We start from the raw sequence: 14394 nt of genomic DNA, 5'->3' as shown, positions 1-14394 counted from the left end.
TTCACAGCATCATCTTCTAGGATTTGAAATAGCTCAACTGGAATTCCATCACTTCCACTAGCTTTGTTCATAGTGATGCTTCCTAAGGCCCACTTGACTTTGCATTCCAGGATGTCTGGTTCTAGGAAAGTGATCACACCATTGTGGTTATCTGGGTCATGAAGATCTTTTTGTACAGTTCTTCTGTGTATTTCTTAGTATCTTCTGCTTCTGTTAGGTTCATACTATTAAATGGTATGGACCTAACAGAAGAGAACAGTATAGAGGTTCCTTAAAACTAAAAATGACTCAGCAACCCCACTCCTGGGCATAAATCTGAAGAAAATCATAATTTGAAAAGATACACGTCCTTCAGCGTTCAGTGCAGTTCACAATAACCAAGACGTGGAAGCAGGCTAAATGTCCACTGACAGAGAAAGGAATACAGAATATGTGGTGCATATATACCACTTGGGCTTCCCTCATAGCTCAGTCGGTAAAGTATTTGCCTGCAATGATGGAGACCCAGGTTCGATTCCTGGGTCGGGAAGATCCCCTGGAGAAGGAAATGGCAACCCACTTCAGTATTCTTGCCTGGAGAATCCCATGGACAGAGGAGCCTGGCAGGCTACAGTCCACGGGGTCACAAGAGTCAGACACGACTTAGCAACTAAACCACCATGTACTACTACTACTAAGTCACTTCAGTCGTGTCCGACTCTGTGTGACCCCATAGATGGCAGCCCACCAGGCTCCCCCGTCGCTGGGACTCTCCAGGCAAGAACACTGGAGTGGGTTGCCATTTCCTTCTCCAATGCATGAAAGTGAAAAGTGAAAGGGAAGTCACTCAGTCGTGTCTGGCTCTTCGCGACTCCATGGACTGCAGCCTACCAGGCTCCTCCATCCATGGGATTTTCCAGGCAAGAGTACTGGAGTGGGGTGCCATTGCCTTCTCCGAAACCACCATGTACTACTTAGCCATAAAAAAATGAATGAATATGACATTTGTAACAACATGGATGGACCCACAAATTATCACACTCAGTGAAGTAAGCCAGAGAAAGACATTTATCATATGGTATCGCTTATGTGTGGAATCTTAAAAAAAATGGCACAAATGAACATATTTACAAAACAGAAATTGGGTTATAGATGTATAATACAAACTTACAGTTATGGGGGGAAGACGGGTAGGGATAAAGAGATTGGGATTGACATATATACACTATACATATAAAACAGATAACTAATAAGGACCTACTGTATATCATAGGGGATATTCTGTAATATTCTGTAATAACCTATATGGGAAAATAGTCTGAAAAATAATGGATATATATATATCTGAACCACTGTGCTGTACACCTAAAATTAATACAACATTGTAATTCAACTATACTCCAATATAAATTTTTTAAAAATACATTAATTAAAAAAAAACACAGTAGTAAGACTTCCAGTATATAAACCTTTCTTTCATGTTTAGATTTTATAGGCTAAATTCTCAGACATGCAATCAAGTGTCAAAGTCAAATGATATACAGATCTTATATTACAGTGCCAATATATTTCTAAGTTGGCTTCTAAAATGTTCATACTGGTACATGATCAGTACTTTCTGGACCCAGAAATTGGTGAGTATCTGACCAACTTCTTAATGGGTCAGAAGACCTATGGAGGGACATTCACTTTTTTTCTCTGGAGATGAGAAGCAGTTTATCACCTTGTTTCCCAAAAGGGCCACAACAGAGGGAGAAAGAGAGCAAGGCTGAGTATGCATTCTAGAACCTGGCTCCCTGGAGCCTTCTGAAGGCAGAAGAAGCCATCCACGCTTTTAAAGGGTAGACTGTTCAAATACATAATCACTCAAGACAGTAACATTACATGTAGATCCTCATATCCTGTGAAAGTTATTTGTGAATGTCCATGAACCCAAAGTCACCTGTGAGGGCTACTCACTGAGAACTGTGTGGAAACTTGTCTAGTAAGGAATTGAGATGAAGTGCCAGTGAGCAGCAAAACCTGTTTCCCTTCACACTGAAGTGGGGACACTGCAAACCCTTCCACGCTCACGCTGGATGCTCAAGCTGCAGCACTACCTTTGTCTTTTTGTTAGCTGCTTTTTAGCCAGTCAGCAAATGGTTTTGATCTGTCCTTAGCAGAGGAAAGAATTTCCATACTAATTCTTACTTCTAATAATTCTTCTAAGAATTATTAGAGTTCTTACTTCTAAGAGGAGAGGAGTGTTATGTGGTTTACAAATATAACCAAGTTGCACATGCATTTTCATACTGTCCTGGGGGACAAACCAGTTTTACAGGAAAGACTGATAAAAACTTGCTTGTAAAGGGACGAATGACACTGGGTGCTCTCATCTTCAGGTTGCCTAGCAGACATCAAGTGGAGGAGATGTGATGAAGAAAAATCTACTTAACCTTTCCAGAGGCCCCCTCCTAGCGACTTAACACTTGTACATTCAAAAAGAGACACCCGATCGGGGTGTGCACATCACCTACCAGTGCATGCTTCTGTTACGGAGAAAGGCCAAGTGAACTTTTTACTTCTAGAAGAAGTGACAGCAGAGAACATGGAAAAACTGCCTCCTACATCAGAAATGCCCATCTCAGTCACAAACTGAGAATACGTAGTTACAAAGATGTAAAAGGACTGATGGCCCAGGCCAGCAAACTTTTCCTGTGAAAGGCCAGTTGAGCAAGTTTTCCTAGGCTTTCTGGACCACATAGTCTGTCACAACTACTCAATTATCCTCTATCTTGAAAGCAGTCACAGACAGTACAGAAATGGATGAACGAGACTGTGTTCCAAGAAAACTGTATTTAGGGACACTGAAATTTGAATTTCATGTAATTTCACATGTCACGAAATATTACTCTTTTGATTTTTGTCAACCATGGAACAACAGACTGGTTCCAAATAGGAAAAGGAGTTCGTCAAGGCTGTATATTGTCACCCTGTTGATTTAACTTATATGCAGAGTACATCATGAGAAACGCTGGACTGGAAGAAACACAAGCTGGAATCAAGATTGCCGGGAGAAATATCAGTAACCTCAGATATGCAGATGACACCACCCTTATGGCAGAAAGTGAAGAGGAACTCAAAAGCCTCTTGATGAAAGTGAAAGTGGAGAATGAAAAAGTTGGCTTAAAGCTCGACATTCAGAAAACGAAGATCATGGCATCCGGTCCCACCACTTCATGGGAAATAGATGGGGAAACAGTGTCAGACTTTATTTTTCTGGGCTTCAAAATCACTACAGATGGTGACTGCAGCCATGAAATTAAAAGACGCTTACTCCTTGGAAGGAAAGTTATGACCAACCTAGATAGCATATTCAAAAGCAGAGACATCACTTTGCCAAAAAAGGTTCATCTAGTCAAGGCTATGGTTTTTCCTGTGGTCATGTATGGATGTGAGAGTTGGACTGTGAAGAAGGCTGAGTGCCGAAGAATTGATACTTTTGAACTGTGGTGTTGGAGAAGACTCTTGAGAGTCCCTTGGACTGCAAGGAGATCCAACCAGTCCATTCTGAAGGAGATCAGCCCTGGGATTTCTTTGGAAGGAATGATGCTAAAGCTGAAACTCCAGTACTTTGGCCACCTCATGCGAAGAGTTGACTCATTGGAAAAGACTCTGATGCTGGGAGGGATTGGGGGCAGGAGGAGAAGGGGATGACAGAGGATGAGATGGCTGGATGGCATCACTGACTTGATGGACGTGAGTCTAAGTGTACTCCGGGAGTTGGTGATGGACAGGGAGGCCTGGTGTGCTGAGATTCATGGGGTCGCAGAGTCGGACATGACTGAGCAACTGATCTGATCTGATTAAAAAATGTGAAAACCATTCTTGGCTGTCAGACCATATAAATAGGCAGTGGTTCCAATCTGGTCCATAGGCCAGTGTCTGCCCACCCCTGACTCAGGCCTTCAGGTGGTTTCCCCAGTGGATCTTCTTTGCCTGTCTCTGAAAGTCAGAATGGGAATGAGGGAAAGGAACCGATGGGACAAAGGTTCAGCAAAGTGCTGTCTCTATGAATTTTACAGGGAGATGGTCAAAGATGCAGGTAAAAGTCGCGAATTCTCAACGAGCCTTTCAATCAAAGCTCTTGGAAAAGCTTCTAGGAAAGACGTGCAGCACAGTGTATTAAGGTTCTATGAAAGATGAGCCATGACACCACACTTGCTATGCAACTATGCTGCCCTCCTATTTGATAGATACCTTTATCCAGTACTTACCATGCTGGTTGTGACTCTTTGTTTAAGCTCATCTCACCTGCTTGCTTATAAACTCTTCCAGGGTAGTGACCATTTCTTATTTAGTTTTACAGGCTCAGTGCAGAGTATAAGGCCAGTCATCTAGTTGACACATAACACATGTTATCTGAATTTACCAGTAACATAAAAACCCATAGGCAATCATAAAGTATAAAGGACTTCATAATATTGTATGCCAAGGTATAAATTTGCTTGCTAATAAAATTGGACATTTTTCTAAATGCTTACCAAATAATTATATGCTAAAAATTAACCCAGTCATTTTTACATATATCACTTAACCCTTATGATCATTCTGCAAGCTATGTGTTATCTTCCATATTTGCAGATGAGGAAAACAGAACACAAAACAAGTAAGTGATGGGCCAGGTTTGAACTCACATCTTCAGGCGACACAGCGCCAGCTTTCCCCATTAGAATACAGATCATCTGTTGAAATGCAAAACTGCTTACAAAACATGTAAAAATTATCCATGGGACACTGGCTGAACACAAGAAGGGAGAAAAAAGTACCGTGACAATAACGTTCATTCCAAAATTTGATGGGATGAAGCAGGAAGAATCTTTTAAGAATATTTTCTTCAAAAGTAAAAACCATTTTAAGGACAAGGACTGTAAGAATAAAGGCTGGTAAAGGGTACGGGGCACAGAAGTCAAGGAGAGTACCTACTTTCTTTTGCGATCACTAAGTTAGAACAGAAAACACGCTGTTGCCAGACCTGACTTAGCAAAAGTCCAGACCAAATCAATCATTTCAAGAATCTCAGCACAACCCCAGTCACAAGCACTCAAGAAAGCCACGTGAAAGGCATCATTAAAGTCAAAGAACTTTGTTGTCCGCCAACTGAGCTGCTGCCAATCTCCAGAACTCGAAATCCAGAGGCCAAGGTGCTGCTGCTGCCATGTTCTGGTTATTTGGACAAACAGGATACTTAAAATTTCTCATCTGAAAAGTGATTTCACTTATTGATTTATTTAGCAACCAACTACTGGAGACTTAATTATACGCAGGGCACCATGGTGAGATTTGAGAAGGAAAGAGAGGTAAATATTGTGGTTTCCATTTTAAGAATGTTGCACCCAGTGGCAAGACAGAATCTTGTTAAGAGTTAAGTACAAGCTGAGGCTGCATGAACATGTGCCTGAATAGAGGAAGAAGGAAAGCTCTACGCAAGTTTGGAAGCAGAGGCCATTCATTTTGGCTGGATACTTTATTTTTTATGTATGCACGTAAGTATGTTGTCCTCCGCTCATTCCCAATAGCATATTGGACACCGTCCAACCTGGGAAACTCATCTTTCGGTGCATATCTTTTTGTGTTTTATACAGTTAATGAGGTTCTCATGGCAAGTATACTGGGGTGGTTTGCCATTCCCTTTGAACTGTGTTGCTGGGAAAGACTCCTCAGAGTCCCTTGGACAGCAAGGAGATCAAACCAGTCAATATTAAAGGAAATGAACCCTGAATACTCATTGGGAAGACTGAAGCTGAAGCTCCAATATTTTGGTCATCTGATGAGAACAGCTGACTCATTGGAAAAGTCCCTGATGACTGGGAAAGATTGAGGGCAGAAGGAGAAGAGGGCGTCAGAGGATGAGATGGCTGGATGGCATCACCGAGGCAATGGACAAGAACTTGGGCAAACTTCGGGAGATGGTGAGGGTCAGGGAGGTCTGGTGTGCTGCAGTCCATGGGGTCGCAAAGAGTCAGACACGACTGGGAGACTGAACAGCAACAAATGTATGCATTTTTAAGATTTTTTTTTTTGATGTGTCCCATTTTTAAAGTCTTTCTTGAATTTGTCACAATATGGTTTCTGTTGTTTATATTCTGCTTTTTTGGTCATAAGGCATGTGGTATCTTAGCTCAAGGATCAAACCCTCACCCCTTGCATTGGAAGGTCAAATCTTAACCATTGGACCATTAGGGGAAGTCCTACTGGCGGGAGACTTTAGTGGACTGTTCCAAAGGTTACAGGTTAAGAACATCTTCAAATACCTACTTGAGAAATACCAACTACGGTTCTGCCAGGCACATCCCTCTGAAAAATTACCACAGCTTTTGCTCATCTACCTCTGATTTTTTTTGTCTTCCAAAATACATGAAAGAAGCAGGTCTACGGTTGACAAATTCAGAAGCAACTAACATGAGGGAGAGCAGAGATGAAATGACAATCTTTTGGAAAGACTTCAGCTCCCAGGAACCCATGCAGGTGATAAAGCTAGATGCTAGGACTTAGTTCAGAAAGTAAACCGAGTCCAAAAAGCATGGCCTGAAGTGTATTTTATGATTTGGAGTCGGCGAAGGTTCTTCTTTTATTTCTTCTCATTTCCTTTGCTGGAAACAAATATTTGATGTGACTTTTTTTTTTTTTTTGCCATCATAGATTTCACTGGTCCAGAGAGTGAAACAATTTTACTGGAATAAGTAAAACATTGGCGATTCCTCCTAAGCTGAATGTTCTGCTGCTTCCTTCAAAATGACAAAAAGTAAGAGATACGAGTTCCTTAGAGTTCAGCCGCCTGAGGCTCCATTTGTATAAAAAATTAAAAACATTTCAAAGTAAATTCAATTAGTGAATGTGTATTGCCTGAATAGACTATCCTTCTAAATTTAATATAGCTAACATGACAATTTTACGAGCAAACCATGTTAGAGATAATATATTTTTATGTTCCTTAAACTAGCAAAGAGACTTCAGAACCATAAAGAACACTAACAAGGTACTACAGATACTTAAACTTTCTTCAAAGAAAAATATATGGGTGGTTTTCTAAGTGTGAGAAGTGTGAGGTTTGGCTTTTTTCATGACTTCAAGGTTCCTAGAAATGTTACATCTTCATCTTGCACCAGCATTGCTAATAAATGGCATTACTAACATATAATTTCATTCTGTGTGTGTGTGTGTAAGTGTGTGTGTGAGAGAGGGAGGAACATAAAGGGAGATTGAAAGGATAGAATAGTCCACTTCGAGAAGACCTTGTGAGATAGGAAAAAAAAGGGAGTTGAAGGATGAAGAACTGAAATTCTAAATAGACTGTACTGTTTACTTTAGATTCCAAGAGATTATAAGCAAGATTCTTTGTTCACTGGTGCAAAGATAAAGATCGAGGAAGACAAGATTCTGTGTCACCTAAAAAATGAAGGTGCTAAAACAAATAAAAAGAAAAAAAATGGAAGTACTGGTTGTCAATCCTTTTCTATTTCACCTTCGCGTTCTGAGGATAAACACAGCAGTGTAAATCCAGGGCACTTCAGAGTTTGCTTCTTCAATGGAATGGTTTATTTGATTTCAGGGATCCTTTCTGCTGAACTAGTATTCTGTCCAGTCCATGAAATGATACAGTCTGACATCTTCAGAGACATTCCTGAAGTTTACAAGCTTTGCAGGCAGAATTCAGGAGTCCAGTTTTGAATGTCCAGTTCTGTTTAATGAACTCCTGTGACTGAAAATACATCCCATAGTGTCTTTTAGTTTCTTGTATATATTCTCTCCACCACACAAAATCACCTAAAGCTACTCATGGAAGAATGTAATGAGCAACACACTCAACACATCATTTTACTAGAAAAGCAAGTAAACCTCAGTTTAGAACCAATTGCTACGTCTTATGGCACCCCACTCCAGTACTCTTGCCTGGAAAATCCCATGGATGGAGGAGCCTGGCAGGCTGCAGTCCATGGGGTCGCTAGAGTCGGACATGACTGAGCGACTTCACTTTCACTTTTCACTTTCATGCACTGGAGAAGGAAATGGCAACCCACTCCAGTGTTCTTGCCTGGAGAATCCCAGGGACGGGGGAGCCTGGTGGGCTGCCATCTATGGGGTCGCACAGAGTTGGACACGACTGAAGTGACTTAGCAGCAGCAGCAGCTACGTCTTTTGCACATTTTATTTTTGACAATATACACATTCATCTGGATCTCTGCATCTTTATAGATCTATCTGTTCTCAAGATCCACCTTGTAAGAAGACTGCAGAAAATTAACATGTACTGAAGGCTGACCATGTGTCAGCTCATGGGGAACTTGCATCTTTTAGGTACTGAGGTATAATTACCATAAAATTAACCTATTTCAAATGAACATTTCAATGAGTTTTAGTAAATGTATGCACTGGTACAACCCTGCACCATCTTTTATTACTCTAAGAAGCACCTTCATACCGTCTGCCATCGATCTCTGCTCCAAACCTCCAGTCCCAAACAGCTCTGATCTGCTTTGTCTCCTTAATTCCGCCTTTTATAGAAACCGCACATCTAGTATTTTGTGTCTGGCTTTGGGCTTCCCTGGTGGCTCAGATGGTAAAGAATCTGCCTGCAATGTGGGAGACCTGGGTTCCTTCCCTGGGTTGGGAAGATCCCCTGGAGAAGGGAACTGCTACCCCGGCCAGTATTCTGGCCTGGAAAATCCCATGGACAGAGGAGCCTGGCAGGCTACAGTTCATGGGGGTCGCAAAGAGTCAGACACGACTGAATGACTCACTTTGTCCATTTAACGTGATGATTCTGAGATTTAGCCACACTGGTACACGTATCAGTAGCTCATTTCTTTTGCTATCAGTAGCATTCCACTGTCTGGATAGAGCACATTTTGTTTATGCAGCCACTTTAGGTGACAGCAGACTTGCGGGATCAGATGGTAAAGTGTGGGTTTCACTTTTAAACAAATTGACAAAATGCTCCAAAGCAGATGTGCCAGATGACATTCCATTCAGCCACGTGTGAGATTTCCAGTTTCTTCACATCCTCATCAACACTTGGTGCTGTTGGTCTTCTTGGTTTTAGCCATTCTAGTGGACAGGTCTTATTAATGGTGAGTCTTATTAAGCATCTTTTCATGAGCTCATTTGCATATCCTCCTGCATAAAGTGCCTATTCAGAACTTTTTCTCATTTTTAATTGAACTGTTACTCTTCTTATTACTGAGCTGCAAAAGTTCTTTATATGTTTTGGTTGAAGTCTTTTGTTAGACAGTTATTTTGCAAATATTTACCTCCAATCTGTTGCTTGCCTTTTCATTTGCTTAATGAAGTCTTCTGAAGAGCAACAATTTAATTTTGATGACACCTGATTTATTGATTTTTTTAAATGATCACAGCTATTATATCTAAGAATTTTTTCCCAAGAGAAATTTGAGTGACATTGTGTTTCTTGTTCAGTTGCTAAGTGGTGTATGATGCTTTGCGACCCCATGGACTACAGCATACCAAGCTTCCCTGCCCTTCATTATCCCCTGAAATTTGCTCAAATTCATGTCCATTGAGTGACATAAGGGTCAACAATCTCTATTTTCCACATGGAAATCCAACTGTAACAACACTACTTGTTGAAAAACTATTGTTTCCTTATTACCTTAGCACCTCTGATAAACATCAACTGTCCACATATATCAGGATTTATTTCTGAACTTTTTCTTCTGCACCACTGATCACAGTAAAAGTTGCAATCAGGAAGGATGAGTCTTCCAATTTTGTTCTTTTTTCATACTGCTTATGCTATTCTAGATCCTTTGCATTTCTATATACATTTTTGTGTGAGTTTATCAATTTTTACCAAAGAAAAAAGCCTACTGAGATTCTGATAGATTACACTGAATCTGTAGATCAGTTTGGGAAGCATTACCAATAGTGAGTCTTCTAATCCATGAGTACGGTATATATTACATTAATTTAGTTCTTTTCTCAATAGCATTTGTAGTTTTCAGCATATAGCTTTCACAGTTTTGTTTATTCTTAAGCATTTTATTCTTTTTGACATTATAAATGAAATTGATATTAAAATTTCATTTTCAGATTGCTCATTACTAGTGTATAGAAATTTATTATTGATCGTATCCTGCAATTCTGATAAACTCATGAATATTCCAATATCTCTTTAAATGGACTACTTAGGATTTTCTACCTACAAAGATCACATTATCTATGAACAAAAACAGTTTTATTTCTTCCTTTCCAATTCTTAGGCTTCAATTTCTCATCCTTACCTTATGGTTCTTGACTTTTGTATCTCAATCATTAGCAAACTTCTCTTTAGTACACTGTATATTGACACTCTTATAGCCTTTTCAGGAATGCTGAAATCAGACTTCTGTATATCCTTTACACCAAGGAATGACCATTTTTAATTAATGCATAATGTTACTGTCAATCAAAAATTCACTTTCAGCAGCTGTCTTTGTTTATAAAACAGTGTTTGGGTAATTATTTCAAAAATTCAAACTGCATTTTGTATTCGTCATTTAGAAAAGAAGGAATCATTAATAAGCACAAGTCTCATATATTTAACAACAACTGAGACAAAGATGAAGATCATTAGGCATGCTGAGAGTGGCGATTCTTTAGCCTCAATTAGGTGCTCATTGGACTTAATAAGCTGGTCAACCATGAGAGAGTAAGATTAAAGAACCAAGCACAGCATAGTGAAAATACAACATATCAAAGCCCATGTCTAAAGTGCAGAGTATAGTCAGTGATTTTATAGTCTATTTTAGGTCTTTAGGAACCATAACTGCCTTTCTGATGGGTGGTTGTTAACCCTGAGCTCTAACCAACTCACAGACAGACTGAGACATGGTTCTCAAAGTGTGGGAGATACCAGGACTTCGTTTAATCTTACAAAATTTCTGAGTAAAGTATGTAAGGATATGCAATTCCCATTTACAGATCAGGAAACAGATACAGAAATTGAAGTAACTTGCTGAAGCAGTTATAGTTAAGTGGTGAAGACAGAATTCAATCCTAGGTCTGTTTGGCTCCAAAAGTTCTTAACTGGGCTCCTAGCTTCCTGAGTAACCCATTTGCCTGATGCTTATTCTAAAGCCCGCACATTCCCGCCCGCTTCCGTATCTGGTATGGTTTCTAGTCTTGTCTGGAGTTCCCCAGTGACTCACAGCTACTATGCAGCCACTGGGGAAGAATCTACCTTCCAGGTTTGCTCTGTCCCAAAATACTAGTCTGATGGCTTCAACACTATAATAAAAAGACCTGAGGTGGTAACACAAATAAGATACAAGCACATGAATGTAAACAGCTTAGCTTGACATAGATGAGTGACTTTCCTTTCAGTGTGGGGGCAGAAATGCCAAGGAAGTTTGAATATGAAAGGGCATTAAAATTTGGTGTTTTTTTTTCTGGTATTAAAAGCTTTTAAGTGAGGTAATTCAGGCTTTTCTCTGCTCTCATTTTGCGGAGACACATTAGAAAATGAATGCATTCCAAAGTAGAGAAGTTAGGAATAATGCCATTAAATGGTAGGTGGGTGATAAAGCTCAGCCTTCTCTCAACACCCTATAGAAAAATTCTAACCCTTGGGTGTAGATGACTCAGACAGGAATCTTTCTAACTTGGGTTTCTAAGTGCAGAAAAGAGGAACTGTATTTCCACTGACAGCACACAGCAAGAAAAAGGAAACAATACCAAAGTGCTTCTCATTGTGCCTTAAGTAAACACTCACTAGATGTTTGGGATTTGTTGGTTAATTACAAAACATTTCAACAGGCTCTTTTCATGAAACAAATACTAATCATTCCCCCTGCCCCCCTCCACACACACACACACTCCCCGAACTCTGGACAATATACAAAACCAGAAACAATGGTCTTAATCCGTGCTATGCTATCCTCCGAGAAGTGAGGAAGCCACCTGGGATATCTTACCCTCTGATCAGCAGACTTTTGGAAGAGAATTTTTTTCATAAACCCCGTATTTTATGTCCTATACCAATTCGTTCCCTCCCACAAATATAACACACATTTTACAGTCCTTATAATGCTTAGACATGAATAGTAATGCCTTGGAAAATGTCTGTAGTCAGCAATATATTGGGAAACAACTTACATGACTGAGACTCTTGCTGGCAGAGCCATCAGAGAGAAGAGGGGGCCAGTAACTATGGGTCCACAGCCCGTTGCCTAATTTTGTAAATAGTTTTTTTTTTTTTTTAAACACAGCCATGCCCATTCATTGATGTCTTCTCTAGGACTCCTTTCTTGCTACAAGGGCAGAGTTGAATTGTTACCACTGAGACCATCTGGCCCGCAAAGCCTAAAATATTTACTACCCAGCCCTTTACAGAAAAAAATTATCAAGCTTTGTGATAATACACTTAAAATAATATGGTAAAGTACTCTAGTTAGGGTAAGACGAAAACAAGAAAGGGAAGATACACTCTTTCATAGAAGGGATCGCATATACTCAGAATGAAATAAAACAAAAGGAAGTGGGTACAGAAGAGACCAAAAGCATTAAGCAGTTAGACGTGGGGGGTGGCATTATGGATGGTTTTCTTTCCCTCATCTGTGTTCCAATTTTCTAAAATGACCTTACAGTTCATTGATAATGGAATAAACTGAACCTCACTTTAAACATTATTTTAGCACGTGCGTCTGTCCTGCACAGAGCGGCATAGCTAGATTCGGCCCGGCCCCTCCCAACGCCGTGCCGAGGGTGGGAGCGGGGAGGCCAGGCCCCTACCTTATGCTCATCCCGAAGGTGGCTGTCCAGTTCTTCCGTGTGCTTGGTCTCATAGTAGCAGAGCTGGCATTTGTAAGGTTTCAGTTCATTGTGCTTTTCTATGTGTTGCTGGAGGCTCTCGTCACTGGAGCAGGTGAAGGTACACTTATCACAGCGGAAAACTACTCCCTGCAAGTATTTGGACAGTTTGGATCGGCACACTTCAATGGGGACAACCCGCTCTTCTGTGGAAACAAATTGAATACAAAGATGGGAACTTTTACTGATGGAAAGCAGACGGTCTTTCTGGGGAGTATAAGGGAAAATTTGCCCCTCCACTGCTGAAACTTCTCATGGCTGCAGGTCTGTGAACCGTGTACACATGCCACTGCCCCTCCTCCCGCTCCCCCAAGTCAACAGTCCACTGGGACACGTGGGTGTTTCTAAGGCCAAAAGCTCTGTGTACTTGATATCCAGAATGACCTATAAATAGGAGTGGGCGGGCTGAAAGGCGCTGTGGATTTCTGAATGGAGGTGATTAAAGGAGGAGCCAAGAATAGAAGTTTCACCAACATGAATGATTATCAACAGCAATTATCTTACTTCCCCAGCAAGTGGCATTCAGGCTTACATAGATGTCCTTAACCACTCCAGCGTCCTTGCCTGGGAAATGCCATGGACAGACGTTCCTGGAGGATTAAATACAGTCTGTGGGGTCATAAAAGAGTTGGACATGACTTAGCAACTAAACAACAACACAAACAAGATGTCCATAAGGGGTAAGGAAAATGACATTTTTGGAGCACTTATGTGCCACCACTGTATACCTCCCTGGAAACTGTTAGGCCGAAGTTAGTCCCATTTCTACAAAGTAGTAAAACAAGGAACTGAGCTTTCAAGTCCATCTCCAAAGGTCACAGACTCTGCCTAAACTGGGACCCCACCCATGCCTGTCTACCGAACTGCAAATCGGTTCTCTCCCATCATTTCCAATTCCATTCCTGTTTCTCCTTCCAAGACGTTCTCAAGGAGACTGTTTGCCTTTTCTTGAAACCAAAAGAATCTCAAAGATCAAATCTGAAAACAAAGAATCCTGGACACTTTCATTCACTGGAACTCCAACCCCAGCTCGGGAAGAGCTCCCGCAGATGAAATGTCTACAGGCAATCTTCCGGGAGAGGTGGGGTGGGGGTGGCGTGGGAGATGTGGAGGGTTTGTGCCTTTTCAGACAAATCTGTAACGTGATTGTCACCAAGGGAGAAAATAAAAGAGAGAGGATTTGGGTGCTTTTCCCGTTAACGTACCAAATGCTGTAAGGCTGGAAGTGTGTGTGTGTGCTTGTTTATTTTGTACTCTCTCACCCTTGTGTTTAACTGCTCAAATTAAATTTCACACCAGTCTGCCCAGAGTATCGGCACACGCGCCAGATATCCATAACTGGGATAAAATTAAAATCTGTGCTATTTATGCAAGGATCAAATATAGCATGTGTTTTCATGCTGTGTCTGGATTTCAGAAGACTCTGAAAGTTTACAAATGGACGCACACAACATACACTTATATTATTTAGATACAGCAATGTATTATTAAGTCAGGAAGGCGCGCTATATCCTCGGTCACCAGGAGCAACATTCATAGAGCATCAGGATGCTGTGCGCTGAAGTCGCT

The 14394-nt window shown here is 40.8% G+C and overlaps 1 protein-coding gene across 20 annotated transcripts in view; it reads right to left on the bottom strand.

Annotated features, from left to right (window-relative positions):
* The window catches only part of ZNF462 (zinc finger protein 462), a 157523-nt gene that overhangs the window by 19435 nt on the left and 123694 nt on the right, over window positions 1–14394 (bottom strand). For 17 of the 20 annotated variants that reach the window (XR_015132040.1, XR_015132041.1, XR_015132039.1 and 14 more), the window contains one exon: window positions 12748–12971. The exons of the other annotated variants lie outside the window; for them this stretch is intronic. Coding sequence is in view for 9 of the 17 variants with exons in the window: in XM_086315812.1 (XP_086171938.1) it covers window positions 12748–12971 (224 nt within the window). In the remaining 8 variants the exon portion in view is untranslated. The remainder of the gene's footprint in view (window positions 1–12747; window positions 12972–14394) is intronic. 20 annotated transcript variants of the gene reach the window in all.

This window comes from Bos grunniens, chromosome 8 (genome assembly GCF_055505025.1).
Source record: "Bos grunniens cultivar Pamir isolate PY7600 chromosome 8, Bosgru_T2T1.0, whole genome shotgun sequence".
Taxonomy (NCBI): domain Eukaryota; kingdom Metazoa; phylum Chordata; class Mammalia; order Artiodactyla; family Bovidae; genus Bos; species Bos grunniens.
The sequence above is the reverse complement of the archived record's forward strand: the minus strand, read 5'-3'. Positions and strand labels throughout refer to the sequence as shown.